Below are 20,296 nucleotides of genomic sequence, written 5' to 3'. Positions count from 1 at the left end.
ATCGTTGGTACAGTACATTCCCAGTCCAACATACTGCACCCTCAGAACAGGACACAACCTTAAACCAGTACTCTATCATCGTTGGTACATTACAGTCCCAGTCCAACGTACGGCACCCTCAGAACAGGACACAACCTTAAACCAGTACTCTATCATCGTTGGTACAGTACATTCCCAGTCCAACATACTGTATCCTCAGAACCGGACAGTTTTAAACCTCAAACCAGTACTCTATCATCGTTGGTACAGTACATTCCCAGTCCAACATACTGTATCCTCAGAACCGGACAGTTTTAAACCTCAAACCAGTACTCTATCATCATTGGTACAGTACAGTCCCAGTCCAACATACTGCATCCTCAGAACAGGCCACAACCTTAAACCAGTACTCTATCATCGTTGGTACAGTACAGTCTCAGTCCAACATACTGTATCCTCAGAACCGGACAGTTTTAAACCTCAAACCAGTACTCTATCATCGTTGGTACAGTACAGTCCCAGTCCAACATACTGCACCCTCAGAACAGGACACAACCTTAAACCAGTACTCTATCATCGTTGGTACAGTACAGTCCCAGTCCAACATACTGCACCCTCAGAACCAGACACTTTTAAACCTTAAACCAGTACTCTATCATCGTTGGTACAGTACAGTCTCAGTCCAACATATTGTACTGGGGCTCAAAATGGTCACCACTTTCTTTGGTAAAAAGCTGAGGGATTGGGTCTGGAGAAATGTAACCACTCTCAAATTCATAGACAGAGCTGTGGATGCAAGGATTGACCGTCTATGAGTTTTTTAAATGATAGTTTTAACCATGGGGGATGTACCCATCCCAGATTGCCACTTGAAAGGTATCTTGAAGGGAACAGTCCTTTCAACCGTACCTTGAACCCCAGGCTGATGTTTATGGAGCCGTATTCAGGTGTTCCTGGGTTCTCACACGTCGTCCTGGATGGTTCTAGAAGGACATAGATCACGATCACCCTGGGTTACTATCATGAGGATGAGTCTGTCATATCTACGGAAGCACACTTTGTAGAGTCTCTTCAGACCCGATTAAACAGACCCGATTCATTCAGGGACCAGATTCAGACCCGATTCAGACCAGATTCAGACCCGATTCAGACCAGATTCAGACCCGATTCATACCACCCCGATTCAGACCCAGATTCAGACCCGATTCAGACCCGATTCAGACCCAGATTCAGACCCAATTCAGACCCGATTCAGACCCAATTCAGGTGTATTTGTACTTAAATCCCTCATAATTGCACCACCTTTACAGACCCGATTCAGAAATAATCAATAAGGTCTTTTCTAAGTGGAACAGCATCTACGTTCTTTATTTTGATGTTTGGACAAGGGGATTGTAAATATACACTACCGTTCAAAAGTTTGGGGTCACTTAGAAATGGAACCTATAGACTGTAGCTTGTTACAGTATGATGTTGTTACCTATAGACTGTAGCTGTTACAGTATGTTGTTGTTACCTATAGACTGTAGCTGTTACAGTATGATGTTGTTACCTATAGACTGTAGCTGTTACAGTATGTTGTTACCTATAGACTGTAGCTGTTACAGTATGATGTTGTTACCTATAGACTGTAGCTGTTACAGTATGATGTTGTTACCTATAGACTGTAGCTGTTACAGTATGTGTTGTTACCTATAGACTGCAGCTGTTACAGTATGATGTTGTTACCTATAGACTGTAGTTGTTACAGTATGGTGTTACCTATAGACTGTAGCTGTTACAGTATGATGTTGTTACCTATAGACTGTAGCTGTTACAGTATGATGTTGTTACCTATAGACTGTAGTTGTTACAGTATGATGTGTTACCTATAGACTGTAGCTGTTACAGTATGATGTTGTTACCTATAGACTGTAGCTGTTACAGTATGATGTTGTTACCTATAGACTGTAGCTGTTACAGTATGATGTTGTTACCTATAGACTTAGCTGTTAGTATGATGTTGTTACCTATAGACTTACAGTATGATGTTGTTACCTATAGACTGTAGCTGTTACAGTATGATGTTGTTACCTATAGACTGTAGCTGTTACAGTATGATGTTGTTACCTATAGACTGTAGCTGTTACAGTATGATGTTACCTATAGACTGTAGCTGTTACAGTATGATGTTGTTACCTATAGACTGTAGCTGTTACAGTATGATGTTACCTATAGACTGTAGCTGTTACAGTATGATGTTACCTGTAGACTGTAGCTGTTACAGTATGATGTTGTTACCTATAGACTGTAGCTGTTACAGTATGATGTTGTTACCTGTAGACTGTAGCTGTTACAGTATGATGTTACCTATAGACTGTAGCTGTTACAGTATGATGTTGTTACCTATAGAATGTAGCTGTGACAGTATGGCGTTGTTACCCACCTATGCATCGTGGCTGAGAGCCGCTCCAGGTGCTGTCGTCCTGACAGATGCGTGTAGTCGACCCCACCAGGACATAGGGGGCGCTACAGCTGAAGGTAACCTCTGACTTGTAGATTAAACTTCGTCCTTCTCTTTTCCCCTTGGCTGGGGTACCAGGGTCTCCACAGAACTTGGCTGCAATGGAAGAGAACCCAAAAACATTAGCTTTAAGTTCACTGAATTCATCCTGACTCGTAGATGAAACGACTCGTAAATGAAACGACTCGTAAATGAAACGACTCGTAAATGAAACGACTCGTAAATGAAACAACTCATGTTTGTTTGATCCATGTTTATAGTGCATACGGGCAGATCATATGGCATATTATATGGCTGGGAGTGGAGAGACCCAAAACCCTGTCTTTAATTCAGTGGGTGATTCTTCATTTATTCCAGGGCTGTCAAACTCATTCCATGTGAGGGGCCCAATGGCTGTTGGTTTTGTTAGTTCCTTTTTAATTGGTTTCCAATGAAGACCTACACAACCAGGTGAGGGGAGATCCTAACTAATCAATGAAGTCAACCAGGTGAAAAGAGTTCCTAACTAATCAATTAAGACCTAGACAACCAGGTGAGAAGAGTTCCTAACTAATCAATGAAGACCTAGACAACCAAGTGAGGAGAGTTCCTAACTAATCAATGAAGACCTAGACGACCAGGTGAGGGGACTTCCTAACTAATCAATGAAGACCTAGAAAACCAGGTGAGGGAGTTCCTAACTAGCCAATGAAGACCTAGACAACCAGGTGAGGGGAGTTCCTAACTAGCCAATGAAGACCTAGACAACCAGGTGAGGGGAGTTCCTAACTAGCCAATGAAGACCTAGACAACCAGGTGAGGGGAGTTCCTAACTAGCCAATGAAGACCTAGACAACCAGGTGAGGGGAGTTCCTAACTAGCCAATGAAGACCTAGACAACCAGGTGAGGGGAGTTCCTAACTAGCCAATGAAGACCTAGACAACAAGGTCAGGGGAGTTCCTAACTAGCCAATGAAGACCTAGACAACCAGGTGAGGGGAGTTCCTAACTAGCCAATGAAGACCTAGACAACCTGGTGTGGGGAGTTCCTAACTAGCCAATGAAGACCTAGACAACCAGGTGAGGGGAGTTCCTAACTAGCCAATGAAGACCTAGACAACCAGGTGAGGGGAGTTCCTAACTAGCCAATGAAGACCTAGACAACCAGGTGTGGGGAGTTCCTAACTAGCCAATGAAGACCTAGACAACCAGGTGAGGGGACTTCCTAACTAGCCAATGAAGACCTAGACAACCAGGTGAGGGGAGTTCCTAACTAGACAATGAAGACCTAGACAACCAGGTGAGGGGAGTTCCTAACTAGCCAATGAAGACCTAGACAACCAGGTGAGGGGACTTCCTAACTAGCCAATGAAGACCTAGACAACCAGGTGAGGGGACTTCCTAACTAGCCAATGAAGACCTAGACAACCAGGTGAGGGGACTTCCTAACTAGCCAATGAAGACCTAGACAACCAGGTGAGGGGACTTCCTAACTAGCCAATGAAGACCTAGACAACCAGGTGAGGGGACTTCCTAACTAGCCAATGAAGACCTAGACAACCAGGTGAGGGGACTTCCTAACTAGCCAATGAAGACCTAGACAACCAGGTGAGGGGACTTCCTAACTAGCCAATGAAGACCTAGACAACCAGGTGAGGGACTTCCTAACTAGCCAATGAAGACCTAGACAACCAGGTGAGGAGAGTTCCTAACTAGCCAATGAAGACCTAGACAACCAGGTGAGGGGACTTCCTAACTAGCCAATGAAGACCTAGACAACCAGGTGAGGGGAGTTCCTAACTAGCCAATGAAGACCTAGACAACCAGGTGAGGGGACTTCCTAACTAGCCAATGAAGACCTAGACAACCAGGTGAGGGGACTTCCTAACTAGACAATGAAGACCTAGACAACCAGGTGAGGGGAGTTCCTAACTAGCCAATGAAGACCTAGACAACCAGGTGAGGGGACTTCCTAACTAGCCAATGAAGACCTAGACAACCAGGTGAGGGGAGTTCCTAACTAGCCAATGAAGACCTAGACAACCAGGTGAGGGGACTTCCTAACTAGACAATGAAGACCTAGACAACCAGGTGAGGGGAGTTCCTAACTAGCCAATGAAGACCTAGACAACCAGGTGAGGGGAGTTCCTAACTAGCCAATGAAGACCTAGACAACCAGGTGAGGGGACTTCCTAACTAGCCAATGAAGACCTAGACAACCAGGTGAGGGGAGTTCCTAACTAGCCAATGAAGACCTAGACAACCAGGTGAGGGGACTTCCTAACTAGACAATGAAGACCTAGACAACCAGGTGAGGGGACTTCCTAACTAGACAATGAAGACCTAGACAACCAGGTGAGGGGAGTTCCTAACTAGCCAATGAAGACCTAGACAACCAGGTGAGGGGACTTCCTAACTAGCCAATGAAGACCTAGACAACCAGGTGAGGGGACTTCCTAACTAGACAATGAAGACCTAGACAACCAGGTGAGGGACTTCCTAACTAGCCAATGAAGACCTAGACAACCAGGTGAGGGGACTTCCTAACTAGACAATGAAGACCTAGACAACCAGGTGTTGGGAGTTCCTAACTAGACAATGAAGACCTAGACAACCAGGTGAGGGGACTTCCTAAATAGCCAATGAAGACCTAGACAACCAGGTGAGGGGACTTCCTAACTAGACAATGAAGACCTAGACAACCAGGTGAGGGGACTTCCTAACTAGACAATGAAGACCTAGACAACCAGGTGAGGGGAGTTCCTAACTAGACAATGAAGACCTAGACAACCAGGTGAGGGGAGTTCCTAACTAGACAATGAAGACCTAGACAACCAGGTGAGGGGACTTCCTAACTAGCCAATGAAGACCTAGACAACCAGGTGAGGGGACTTCCTAACTAGACAATGAAGACCTAGACAACCAGGTGAGGGGACTTCCTAACTAGACAATGAAGACAACAAGGTGAAGAGAGTTCAAGCACAAGGGAGGAGTGAAAACGCACAGACACATTCGTTCCTCCATGGAATGAGTTTGATTAATGATTAATTACCTGTGATTAATTATTCATTAGAGGAAGGGAAAGGGGGATGCCTAGTCAGTTGCACATGTGTCTTCTGTATTTAACCCTCAATCAGAGAGGGGTTCAAGCAGCGAAGCCGTGAGAAACTATTGGATTGGTTTGCCTTCATTATTATGAATCCCCGTTAACTGACACCTTAATGAGACCTATTCTTCCTGTGGTTCTTCTGGGGCATCACAGTTTCAAACATATTCCACATACCTAAAACATATTCCACGTAATTAAAACATATTCCACATAACTAAAGGGAGAGGGAGAGCTTTGTACGTGTCTCTGTGTGTGGAGTAAAGGTGGTCTAGAGTTTTTTTCCTCTGGTTGCACATGTAACATGCTGATAGAAATTTGGTAAAACAAATTTAAGTTTCCCTGCATTAAAGCCCCCGGCCACTAGGAGCGCCGCCTCTGGATGAGCATTTTCCTGTTTGCTTATGGCGGAATACAGCTCATTGAGTGTGTGATCTTAGTGCCGGCATCGGTCTGTGGTGTTATGTAGACAGCTACGAAAAATACAGATGAAAACTCTCTAGGTAGATAGTGTGTTCTATTATTTGACACTGCTGGTCATTTATGAACATTTGAACATCTTGGCCATGTTCTGTTATAATCTCCACCCGGCACAGCCAGAAGAGGACGGGCCACCCCACATAGCCTGGTTCCTCTCTAGGTTTCTTCTTAGGTTCTGGCCTTTCTAGGGAGTTTTTCCTAGCTACTGTGCTTCTACACCTGCATTGCTTGCTGTTTGGGGTTTTAGGCTGGGTTTCTGTACAGCACTTTGTGACATCAGCTGATGCAAGAAGGGCTTTATAAATACATTTGATTGATTGATTCTACAGCTTATCATGAGATACTCTACCTCAGGCGAGCAAAACCTTAGACATTTCCTTAGATATCGTGCACCAGCTGTTGTTTACATATATGCATCGTCCACCACCCCTTGTCTTCCCAGATGCTGCTGTTCTATCCTGCCGATACAGCGTATAACCAGCCATCTGTATGTTGATATTGTCGTCGTTCAGCCACGACTCCGTGAAGAAATAGATATTACCATTTTTAATGCCCTGTTGGTAGTTTAATCTTCCTACGTAGGTCATCGATTTTATGTTCTAATGATTGCACGTTAGCTAGAAAAACAGAAGGCAGGGGTGGTTTATTCGATGCATACGAATTCTCAGAAGGTAGGGGTGGTTTATTCGATCGCCTACGAATTCTCAGAAGGTAGGGGTGGTTTATTCAATCGCCTACGAATTCTCAGAAGGTAGGGGTGGTTTATTTGATCGCCTACGAATTCTCAGAAGGCAGCCCGACCTCGGTCCTCTTTTTCTCCGTCATCACTTCACGCAAATGATGGGGATTTGGGCCTGTTCCTGGGAAAGCAGTATGTCCTTCACGCCGGGCTCGTCAAACTTGTTAAAGGAAATAAAAAGATTCTGCCAGTTCCTGATGAGTGATCGCTGTTCTGATGTCTAGAAGTTATTTTTCGGTCTTAAGAGACGGCAGCAGCAACACTATGTAAAAAATAAGTTACAAAAATAAGTTACAACCAACGCCAAAAAACGAAGATAAAAACACAATCGGTTAGGAGCATGTAAAACGTCAGCCATCTTCTCTGTGCCGTCATAACTAAAACATTATTCAGTCATGTTCATTTTAATAAATGTTTCATATTGGATGGGCCGATTATATGGTATATTAAATGGTGGGAGTGGAGAGACCCAAACATTGGACTTAGTTAACTTGTTTATGATTTATTATGTATTCTTGATGTGGATCCCCATGAAGTGAAGCCTTAGCAACCACCACTGTGCTCTTCTTTGTATTCTGGATGTGGATCCCCATGAAGTGAAGCCTTAGCAACCACCATTGTGTTCTTCTTTGTATTCTGGATGTGGATCCCCATTAAGCAAAGCCTTAGCAACCACCACTGTGTTCTTCTTTGTATTCTGGATGTGGATCCCCATGAAGTGAATCCTTAGCAACCACCACTGTGCTCTTCTTTGTATTCTGGATGTGGATCCCCATTAAGCAAAGCCTTAGCAACCACCACTGTGTTCTTCTTTGTATTCTGGATGTGGATCCCCATGAAGTGAATCCTTAGCAACCACCACTGTGTTCTTCTTTGTATTCTGGATGTGGATCCCCATGAAGTGAATCCTTAGCAACCACCACTGTGCTCTTCTTTGTATTCTGGATGTGGATCCCCATGAAGTGAATCCTTAGCAACCACCACTGTGCTCTTCTTTGTATTCTGAATGTGGATCCCCATTAAGCAAAGCCTTAGCAACCACCATTGTGCTGTTGTTTGGCACATAACTAAAACATTCTGTGTTTTGAATCAATCTTTTATCCATGGGTAGATCATATGGTATCATGTGGTATGTCACTTTAGTTTGGATTCTTTTCAAGTGATTCAATCAGGTATTTTATTTGATTGGGACACCAGCCACCAGTGAATAAATACAGTAAGAAGATTCTTTGAATAGAGACTCCAGTGTCCGTGGGGTGAAGAGGGTGGGAGAGCCATCCCGGGGTTACATCTTAAAAATTACCCTCGTCAAAAAAAAATTTCCTGACATGGCCTTGAGGGTTAACAACACAACTGAAGCCATCCGTGCCAGACAGGACGAAAACTCAGAGCTCTACCTCTCTGTATGCTTTCCAAATGGCACCCTACGCCCTACATACTGTAGTGCACTACTGCTGACTACAGCTCAGTCAAATGTAGTGCACTACGGCTGACTAGAGCCCAGTCAAATGTAGTGCACTACGGCTGACTAGAGCTCAGTCAAATGTAGTGCACTACGGCTGACTAGAGCCCAGTCAAATGTAGTGCACTACGGCTGACTAGAGCCCTGTCAAAAGTAGTGCACTACGGCTGACTAGAGCCCTGTCAAAAGTAGTTCACTACGGTCTGACTAGAGCCCAGTCAAAAGTAGTTCACTACGGTCTGACTAGAGCCCAGTCAAAAGTAGTTCACTACGGTCTGACTAGAGCCCAGTCAAAAGTAGTGCACTACGGCTGACTAGAACCCAGTCAAATGTAGTGCACTACGGCTGACTAGAGCTCAGTCAAATGTAGTGCACTACGGCTGACTAGAGCCCAGTCAAATGTAGTGCACTACGGCTGACTAGAGCCCTGTCAAAAGTAGTGCACTACGGCTGACTAGAGCCCTGTCAAAAGTAGTTCACTACGGTCTGACTAGAGCTCAGTCAAATTTAGTGCACTACGGCTGACTAGAGCCCAGTCAAAAGTAGTGCACTACGGCTGACTAGAACCCAGTCAAAAGTAGTGCACTAATAAGGGAATAGGGTGCTATTTGCCACCCCTGTCAGTAGCACAGGGATGGAACGAAACCCTGTGGGTTACTGCTCCTCCACTACTCCACTGTCTGCCTAATGAAATGGAGACCAACAGAAGCAGAGGAATCATCCCTTCTCCCTCTCCACCAGGCTGAATAATAGGAATCATCCATTCTCCCTCTCCACCAGCTGAATAATAGGAATCATCCATTCTCCCTCTCCACCAGCTGAATAAGAGGAATCATCCATTCTCCCTCTCCACCAGCTGAAGCAGAGGAATCATCCATTCTCCCTCTCCACCAGGCTGAAGCAGAGGAATCATCCATTCTCCCTCTCCACCAGGCTGAAGCAGAGGAATCATCCATTCTCCCTCTCCACCAGGCTGAAGCAGAGGAATCATCCATTCTCCCTCTCCACCAGCTGAAGCAGAGGAATCATCCATTCTCCCTCTCCACCAGCTGAAGCAGAGGAATCATCCATTCTCCCTCTCCAGCAGCTGAAGCAGAGGAATCATCCATTCTCCCTCTCTACCAGCTGAAGCAGAGGAATCAGCCATTCTCCCTCTCTACCAGCTGAAGCAGAGGAATCATCCATTCTCCCTCTCCACCAGGCTGAAGCAGAGGAATCATCCATTCTCCCTCTCCACCAGGCTGAAGCAGAGGAATCATCCATTATCCTCTCCACCAGCTGAAGCAGAGGAATCATCCATTATCCCTCTCCAGCAGCTGAAGCAGAGGAATCATCCATTCTCCCTCTCCACCAGGCTGAAGCAGAGGAATCATCCATTCTCCCTCTCTACCAGCTAATCGCCATCAGCAGGGTTCTAGTTAGCTTTAGGCTTTAGCTACTTAATGCTAGATTATAAGAAAGCAGAGAGAGAGCGAATGAGACCAGAGTCAGCTGGTTCGGCGTCCCAAACGGCAGTCTATTCCCGTATATAGTGCACTACTTTTGACCAGAGCTCATAGGGATCTGATTAAAAGTATGATCAGAAGTAAGCCACCATATAGGGAATAGTGTGGCATTTGGGACTTATTCCGAATCACTGTTCTCAGTCACGCAGTCAGAGTCACTGTGTCAAGTCACGCAGTCAGCCATGGGAATCAGGCAGCACTACGGGGATAAAGTCAACAATGTGGCTCCGGCTGCCGCTTGCAGCTCCTCAGGACTTGACATCTGCCTCATGTTGCAGGTCTGGACAAAGAGATAAGTTTAGTGTTCTCCATATCTCATTCTCTCGCTCTCTCTCTCTCTCTCTCTCTCTCTCTCTCTCTCTCTCTCTCTGTCTCTCTCTGTCTCTCTCTGTCTCTCTGTCTCTCTGTCTCTCTGTCTCTCGGCCTCTCTCTCTCTCTCTCTCTCTCTCTCTCTCTCTCTCTGTCTCTCTCTCTCTCTCTCTCTCTCTCTCTCTCTCTCTCTCTCTCTCTCTCTCTCTCTGTCTCTCTCTCTCTCTCTCTCTCTCTCTCTCTGTCTCTCTCTGTCTCTCTGTCTCTCGGCCTCTCTCTCTCTCTCTCTCTCTCTCTCTCTCTCTCTCTCTCTCTCTCTCTCTCTCTCTCTCTCTCTGTCTCTCTCTCTCTCTCTCTCTCTCTCTGCTACGTACACACAGCCAAAACACACCGGCTCCAAAAGCCATTACCGCACAATAGCCCGGAGATGGCTTCCTCTCAGTACGCAATACTAACCGAGAATACAAAATGAAAAACAGTCTGCCTGTAAATATCCTAAAACTACAGTCTATCACGTTATTTAATGTCTTCCTCAACACTGATATTTGTCTAAATGTTTCAGACATTATGAACTGTGATTTCATTCCCTCTTAGGTGTTAGTGACATGCCAACAGATAAATATACTAAGGACTGAATACACTGCAAGAGTCCTGATGGAATTGTCACCTGTCAAACATTCCAACATTCCATTCTCAATATTCCGACAATGACCCTCAACATTCCATTCTCAATATTCCGACAATGACCCTCAACATTCCATTCTCAATATTCCGACAATGACCCTCAACATTCCATTCTCAATATTCCGACAATGACCCTCAACATTCCATTCTCAATATTCCGACAATGACACTCAAACATTCCTTTCTCAATATTCCGACGACGACTCTCAACATTCCACTGGCATTCTAGATGTTAAGGATGACACAGCCATTTGTCACGGCTGTGAGCGGCAGCCTCAGTGATAACCTTCTGTTTTATGGAAATGCAACGTAGATGGGATGGACGGCAAACTAGCTGTGCATAACAAATAGGCCTGGTGTTAAACCCGCCTGTGGACTCAGGCTCGGAGTCTCCTAACTTTTTTTCTTTGATGAATGTTCTATTCTTCCCAGTTATCAGTATACATGCAGAGAGATGCCAGACAGTTGCAGAATTGTTAGAATTCTAGGCCCGAGTCCCAAATGGTACCCTATTCCCTATAAAGTGCACTACATTTGACCAGAGCCCTGTCAGTGCCATTTGAGACAACGCTACTCTCTATAACCCTGTTGGACAAGTGAACTGCAGAGATGTTGTTGTTGATGATGTTGCGTAGTAGAGAAGATGTACCTCTATCTTTAGCAATATTATAAGATGAGTGCAGATGGGAGAATGAGGGATCTAGTGGTGTTATTACTCAATACTGTACTGCTGTGGTGTTAATCTAGTGGTATTACCCTGTACTGTACTGTACTGCTGTGGTGTTAATCTAGTGATATTACCCTGTACTGTACTGTACTGCTGTGGTGTTAATCTAGTGGTATTACCCTATACTGTACTACTGTGGTGTTAATCTAGTGGTATTACCCTATACTGTACTGCACTGCTGTGGTGTTAATCTAGTGGTATTACCCTATACTCTACTGTACTACTGTGGTGTTAATCTAGTGGTATTACCCTATACTCTACTGTACTACTGTGGTGTTAATCTAGTGGTATTACCCTATACTGTACTACTGTGGTGTTAATCTAGTGGTATTACCCTATACTGTACTACTGTGGTGTTAATCTAGTGGTATTACCCTATACTGTACTGTACTGCTGTGGTGTTAATCTAGTGGTATTACCCTGTACTGTACTGTACTGCTGTGGTGTTAATCTAGTGGTATTACCCTATACTATACTGCTGTGGTGTTAATCTAGTGGTATTACCCTATACTGTACTGTACTGCTGTGGTGTTAATCTAGTGGTATTACCCTGTGCTGTACTGCTGTGGTGTTAATCTAGTGGTATTACCCTATACTGTACTGTACTGCTGTGGTGTTAATCTAGTGGTATTACCCTATACTGTACTACTGTGGTGTTAATCTAGTGGTATTACCCTATACTGTACTGTACTACTGTGGTGTTAATCTAGTGGTATTACCCTGTACTGTACTGTACTGCTGTGGTGTTAATCTAGTGGTATTACCCTATACTGTACTGCTGTGGTGTTAATCTAGTGGTATTACTCTATACTGTACTGCTGTGGTGTTAATCTAGTGGTATTACCCTATACTGTACTGCTGTGGTGTTAATCTAGTGGTATTACCCTATACTGTACTGTACTGCTGTGGTGTTAATCTAGTGGTATTACCCTATACTGTACTGTACTACTGTGGTGTTAATCTAGTGGTATTACCCTGTACTGTACTGCTGTGGTGTTAATCTAGTGGTATTACTCAATACTGTACTGCTGTGGTGTTAATCTAGTGGCATTACCCTATACTGTACTGTACTGCTGTGGTGTTAATCTAGTGGTATTACCCTATACTGTACTGTACTGCTGTGGTGTTAATCTAGTGGTATTACCCTGTACTGTACTGTACTGCTGTGGTGTTAATCTAGTGGTATTACCCTATACTGTACTACTGTGGTGTTAATCTAGTGGTATTACCCTGTACTGTACTGCTGTGGTGTTAATCTAGTGGTATTACCCTATACTGTACTACTGTGGTGTTAATCTAGTGGTATTACCCTATACTGTACTGCTGTGGTGTTAATCTAGTGGTATTACCCTATACTGTACTGCTGTGGTGTTAATCTAGTGGTATTACCCTATACTGTACTGCTGTGGTGTTAATCTAGTGGTATTACTCAATACTGTACTGCTGTGGTGTTAATCTAGTGGTATTACTCTATACTGTACTACTGTGGTGTTAATCTAGTGGTATTACCCTATACTGTACTGCTGTGGTGTTAATCTAGTGGCATTACCCTATACTGTACTGCTGTGGTGTTAATCTAGTGGTATTACCCTGTACTGTACTGCTGTGGTGTTAATCTAGTGGTATTACCCTATACTGTACTGCTGTGGTGTTAATCTAGTGGTATTACCCTGTACTGTACTGCTGTGGTGTTAATCTAGTGGTATTACCCTATACTGTACTGTACTGCTGTGGTGTTAATCTAGTGGTATTACCCTATACTGTACTGCTGTGGTGTTAATCTAGTGGTATTACCCTATACTGTACTGTACTACTGTGGTGTTAATCTAGTGGTATTACCCTATACTGTAGTGCTGTGGTGTTAATCTAGTGGTATTACCCTATACTGTACTGCTGTGGTGTTAATCTAGTGGTATTACTCTATACTGTACTGCTGTGGTGTTAATCTAGTGGTATTACCCTATACTGTACTGCTGTGGTGTTAATCTAGTGGTATTACCCTGTACTGTACTGTACTGCTGTGGTGTTAATCTAGTGGTATTACCCTATACTGTACTGTACTACTGTGGTGTTAATCTAGTGGTATTACCCTGTGCTGTACTGCTGTGGTGTTAATCTAGTGGTATTACTCAATACTGTACTGCTGTGGTGTTAATCCAGTGGCATTACCCTGTACTGTACTGTACTGCTGTGGTGTTAATCTAGTGGTATTACCCTATACTGTACTGTACTACTGTGGTGTTAATCTAGTGGTATTACCCTGTACTGTACTGTACTGCTGTGGTGTTAATCTAGTGGTATTACCCTATACTGTACTACTGTGGTGTTAATCTAGTGGCATTACCCTATACTGTACTACTGTGGTGTTAATCTAGTGGTATTACCCTATACTGTACTGCTGTGGTGTTAATCTAGTGGTATTACCCTATACTGTACTGCTGTGGTGTTAATCTAGTGGTATTACCCTATACTGTACTGCTGTGGTGTTAATCTAGTGGTATTACTCAATACTGTACTGCTGTGGTGTTAATCTAGTGGTATTACCCTATACTGTACTACTGTGGTGTTAATCTAGTGGTATTACCCTATACTGTACTACTGTGGTGTTAATCTAGTGGTATTACTCAATACTGTACTGCTGTGGTGTTAATCTAGTGGCATTACCCTATACTGTACTGTACTGCTGTGGTGTTAATCTAGTGGTATTACCCTATACTGTACTGTACTGCTGTGGTGTTAATCTAGTGGTATTACCCTGTACTGTACTGTACTGCTGTGGTGTTAATCTAGTGGTATTACCCTATACTGTACTGCTGTGGTGTTAATCTAGTGGTATTACCCTATACTGTACTGTACTGCTGTGGTGTTAATCTAGTGGTATTACCCTGTACTGTACTGTACTGCTGTGGTGTTAATCTAGTGGTATTACCCTATACTGTACTGCTGTGGTGTTAATCTAGTGGTATTACCCTATACTGTACTGCTGTGGTGTTAATCTAGTGGTATTACCCTATACTGTACTGTACTGCTGTGGTGTTAATCTAGTGGTATTACCCTATACTGTACTGCTGTGGTGTTAATCTAGTGGTATTACCCTGTGCTGTACTGCTGTGGTGTTAATCTAGTGGTATTACCCTATACTGTACTGCTGTGGTGTTAATCTAGTGGTATTACCCTATACTGTACTGCTGTGGTGTTAATCTAGTGGTATTACCCTATACTGTACTGCTGTGGTGTTAATCTAGTGGTATTACCCTATACTGTACTGCTGTGGTGTTAATCTAGTGGTATTACCCTATACTGTACTGCTGTGGTGTTAATCTAGTGGTATTACCCTATACTGTACTGTACTGCTGTGGTGTTAATCTAGTGGTATTACCATATACTGTACTGTACTGCTGTGGTGTTAATCTAGTGGTATTACCCTATACTGTACTGTACTACTGTGGTGTTAATCTAGTGGTATTACCCTATACTGTACTGCTGTGGTGTTAATCTAGTGGTATTACCCTATACTGTACTGTACTGCTGTGGTGTTAATCTAGTGGTATTACCCTATACTGTACTGCTGTGGTGTTAATCTAGTGGTATTACCCTATACTGTACTGTACTGCTGTGGTGTTAATCTAGTGGTATTACCCTATACTGTAGTGCTGTGGTGTTAATCTAGTGGTATTACCCTATACTGTACTGCTGTGGTGTTAATCTAGTGGTATTACCCTGTACTGTACTGTACTGCTGTGGTGTTAATCTAGTGGTATTACCCTATACTGTACTGTACTGCTTTGGTGTTAATCTAGTGGTATTATCCTGTACTGTACTGCTGTGGTGTTAATCTAGTGGTATTACCCTGTACTGTACTGTACTGCTGTGGTGTTAATCTAGTGGTATTACCCTATACTGTACTGTACTGCTGTGGTGTTAATCTAGTGGTATTACCCTGTACTGTACTGTACTGCTGTGGTGTTAATCTAGTGGTATTACCCTATACTGTACTGTACTGCTGTGGTGTTAATCTAGTGGTATTACCCTATACTGTACTGTACTGCTGTGGTGTTAATCTAGTGGTATTACCCTATACTGTACTGTACTGCTGTGGTGTTAATCTAGTGGTATTACCCTATACTGTACTGTACTGCTGTGGTGTTAATCTAGTGGTATTACCCTGTACTGTACTGTACTGCTGTGGTGTTAATCTAGTGGTATTACCCTATACTGTACTACTGTGGTGTTAATCTAGTGGTATTACCCTATACTGTACTGCTGTGGTGTTAATCTAGTGGTATTACCCTATACTGTACTGTACTGCTGTGGTGTTAATCTAGTGGTATTACCCTATACTGTACTGTACTGCTGTGGTGTTAATCTAGTGGTATTACCCTATACTGTACTGCTGTGGTGTTAATCTAGTGGTATTACCCTATACTGTACTGCTGTGGTGTTAATCTAGTGGTATTACCCTATACTGTACTGTACTGCTGTGGTGTTAATCTAGTGGTATTACCCTGTACTGTACTGCTGTGGTGTTAATCTAGTGGTATTACCCTATACTGTACTGTACTACTGTGGTGTTAATCTAGTGGTATTACCCTGTACTGTACTGTACTGCTGTGGTGTTAATCTAGTGGTATTACCCTATACTGTACTGCACTGCTGTGGTGTTAATCTCTATATTCAGCAGTGTAAAGATCCAGCTCTGTATTGGCTCTGTACTGTACTTGACTTAGCAGAACCAATCTACTGGGGATAATAGACGAAGCATTTACTGCACACTATGCAGACACTATCACCTTTCAGGATTTACATGGTCAGCACTTTGTCCCGTTGATTAACATCTCAAACCTCTCAGCTGTGCATTGCAGCAAGCCCCCCTATTATTCATCACAATATAGAAGACAACATGCTGTTTTTATACAGTACAGTAGTACAGTAATCAGTACAGTAATCTCAGAAACGCCATACCATGGCAATCTATGTGTTTGTAGAGGGTTGAACATCTCAGAAACGCCATGCCATGGCAATCTATGTGTTTGTAGAGAGTTGAACATCTCAGAAACACCATGCCATGGCAATCTATGTGTTTGTAGAGAGTTGAACATCTCAGAAACGCCATGCCATGGCAATCTATGTGTTTGTAGAGAGTTGAACATCTCAGAAACGCCATGCCATGGCAATCTATGTGTTTGTAGAGAGTTGAACATCTCAGAAACACTATGACATGGCAATCTATGTGTTTGTAGAGGGTTGAACATCTCAGAAACGCCATGCCATGGCAATCTATGTGTTTGTAGAGAGTTGAACATCTCAGAAACGCCATGCCATGGCAATCTATGTGTTTGTAGAGAGTTGAACATCTCAGAAACGCCATGCCATGGCAATCTATGTGTTTGTAGAGAGTTGAACATCTCAGAAACGCCATGCCATGGCAATCTATGTGTTTGTAGAGAGTTGAACATCTCAGAAACGCCATGCCATGGCAATCTATGTGTTTGTAGAGAGTTGAACATCTCAGAAACGCCATGCCATGGTAATCTATGTGTTTGTAGAGAGTTGAACATCTCAGAAACGCCATGCCATGGCAATCTATGTGTTTGTAGAGAGTTGAACATCTCAGAAACGCCATGCCATGGCAATCTATGTGTTTGTAGAGAGTTGAACATCTCAGAAACACTATGACATGGCAATCTATGTGTTTGGACAGAGTTGAACATCTCAGAAACGCCATGCCATGGCAATCTATGTGTTTGTAGAGAGTTGAACATCTCAGAAACAATATACCATGGCAATCTATGTGTTTGTAGAGAGTTGAACATCTCAGAAACACTATGACATGGCAATCTATGTGTTTGTAGAGTTGAACATCTCAGAAACACTATGACATGGCAATCTATGTGTTTGTAGAGAGTTGAACATCTCAGAAACACTATGACATGGCAATCTATGTGTTTGTAGAGAGTTGAACATCTCAGAAACACTATGACATGGCAATCTATGTGTTTGTAGAGAGTTGAACATCTCAGAAACACCATGCCATGGCAATCTATGTGTTTGTAGAGAGTTGAACATCTCAGAAACACTATACCATGGCAATCTATGTGTTTGTAGAGAGTTGAACATCTCAGAAACACCATGCCATGGCAATCTATGTGTTTGTAGAGAGTTGAACATCTCAGAAACAATATACCATGGCAATCTATGTGTTTGTAGAGAGTTGAACATTTCAGAAACAATATACCATGGCAATCTATGTGTTTGTAGAGAGTTGAACATCTCAGAAACAATATACCATGGCAATCTATGTGTTTGTAGAGAGTTGAACATCTCAGAAACAATATACCATGGCAATCTATGTGTTTGTAGAGAGTTGAACATCTCAGAAACAATATACCATGGTAATCTATGTGTTTGTAGAGAGTTGAACATCTCAGAAACACCATGCCATGGCAATCTATGTGTTTGTAGAGAGTTGAACATCTCAGAAACACCATGCCATGGCAATCTATGTGTTTGGACAGAGTTGAACATCTCAGAAACGCCATGCCATGGCAATCTATGTGTTTGTAGAGAGTTGAACATCTCAGAAACGCCATGCCATGGCAATCTATGTGTTTGTAGAGAGTTGAACATCTCAGAAACGCCATGCCATGGTAATCTATGTGTTTGTAGAGAGTTGAACATCTCAGAAACACCATGCCATGGCAATCTATGTGTTTGGACAGAGTTGAACATCTCAGAAACGCCATGCCATGGCAATCTATGTGTTTGTAGAGAGTTGAACATCTCAGAAACGCCATGCCATGGCAATCTATGTGTTTGTAGAGAGTTGAACATCTCAGAAACGCCATGCCATGGCAATCTATGTGTTTGTAGAGAGTTGAACATCTCAGAAATGCCATGCCATGGCAATCTATGTGTTTGTAGAGAGTTGAACATCTCAGAAACACTATGACATGGCAATCTATGTGTTTGTAGAGAGTTGAACATCTCAGAAACACTATGACATGGCAATCTATGTGTTTGGACAGAGTTGAACATCTCAGAAACGCCATGCCATGGCAATCTATGTGTTTGTAGAGAGTTGAACATCTCAGAAACAATATACCATGGCAATCTATGTGTTTGTAGAGAGTTGAACATCTCAGAAACACTATGACATGGCAATCTATGTGTTTGTAGAGTTGAACATCTCAGAAACACTATGACATGGCAATCTATGTGTTTGTAGAGAGTTGAACATCTCAGAAACACTATGACATGGCAATCTATGTGTTTGTAGAGAGTTGAACATCTCAGAAACACTATGACATGGCAATCTATGTGTTTGTAGAGAGTTGAACATCTCAGAAATGCCATGCCATGGCAATCTATGTGTTTGTAGAGAGTTGAACATCTCAGAAACACCATGCCATGGCAATCTATGTGTTTGTAGAGAGTTGAACATCTCAGAAACACTATAATATGGCAATCTATGTGTTTGTAGAGAGTTGAACATCTCAGAAACGCCATGCCATGGCAATCTATGTGTTTGTAGAGAGTTGAACATCTCAGAAACACCATGCCATGGCAATCTATGTGTTTGTAGAGAGTTGAACATCTCAGAAACACTATACCATGGCAATCTATGTGTTTGTAGAGAGTTGAACATCTCAGAAACACCATGCCATGGCAATCTATGTGTTTGTAGAGAGTTGAACATCTCAGAAACAATATACCATGGCAATCTATGTGTTTGTAGAGAGTTGAACATCTCAGAAACAATATACCATGGCAATCTATGTGTTTGTAGAGAGTTGAACATCTCAGAAACAATATACCATGGCAATCTATGTGTTTGTAGAGAGTTGAACATCTCAGAAACAATATACCATGGCAATCTATGTGTTTGTAGAGAGTTGAACATCTCAGAAACAATATACCATGGTAATCTATGTGTTTGTAGAGAGTTGAACATCTCAGAAACACCATGCCATGGCAATCTATGTGTTTGTAGAGAGTTGAACATCTCAGAAACACCATGCCATGGCAATCTATGTGTTTGGACAGAGTTGAACATCTCAGAAACGCCATGCCATGGCAATCTATGTGTTTGTAGAGAGTTGAACATCTCAGAAACGCCATGCCATGGCAATCTATGTGTTTGTAGAGAGTTGAACATCTCAGAAACGCCATGCCATGGTAATCTATGTGTTTGTAGAGAGTTGAACATCTCAGAAACACCATGCCATGGCAATCTATGTGTTTGGACAGAGTTGAACATCTCAGAAACGCCATGCCATGGCAATCTATGTGTTTGTAGAGAGTTGAACATCTCAGAAACGCCATGCCATGGCAATCTATGTGTTTGTAGAGAGTTGAACATCTCAGAAACGCCATGCCATGGCAATCTATGTGTTTGTAGAGAGTTGAACATCTCAGAAACACTATACCATGGCAATCTATGTGTTTGTAGAGAGTTGAACATCTCAGAAACACTATACCATGGCAATCTATGTGTTTGTAGAGAGTTGAACATCTCAGAAACACTATACCATGGCAATCTATGTGTTTGTAGAGAGTTGAACATCTCAGAAACGCCATGCCATGGCAATCTATGTGTTTGTAGAGAGTTGAACATCTCAGAAACACTATGACATGGCAATCTATGTGTTTGTAGAGAGTTGAACATCTCAGAAACGCCATGCCATGGCAATCTATGTGTTTGTAGAGAGTTGAACATCTCAGAAACGCCATGCCATGGCAATCTATGTGTTTGTAGAGAGTTGAACATCTCAGAAACGCCATGCCATGGCAATCTATGTGTTTGTAGAGTTGAACATCTCAGAA

General features: G+C 42.9%; 1 protein-coding gene across 1 annotated transcript in view; it reads right to left on the bottom strand.

Annotated features, from left to right (window-relative positions):
• The window catches only part of LOC127924426 (CUB and sushi domain-containing protein 3-like), a gene marked incomplete at its 5' end in the record, with an annotated part of 100,439 nt that overhangs the window by 29,341 nt on the left and 50,802 nt on the right, over positions 1–20,296 (bottom strand). Inside the window, 2 exons of the mRNA XM_052509162.1 lie at positions 889–962; positions 2,405–2,578. Of these exons, the coding sequence (XP_052365122.1) occupies positions 889–962; positions 2,405–2,578 (248 nt within the window). The remainder of the gene's footprint in view (positions 1–888; positions 963–2,404; positions 2,579–20,296) is intronic.

This window comes from Oncorhynchus keta, unplaced genomic scaffold (genome assembly GCF_023373465.1).
Source record: "Oncorhynchus keta strain PuntledgeMale-10-30-2019 unplaced genomic scaffold, Oket_V2 Un_contig_4014_pilon_pilon, whole genome shotgun sequence".
NCBI classification, from domain to species: Eukaryota; Metazoa; Chordata; class Actinopteri; order Salmoniformes; family Salmonidae; genus Oncorhynchus; species Oncorhynchus keta.
Note: the sequence above shows the minus strand (reverse complement) of the source record. Positions and strands in the feature narration are given on the sequence as shown.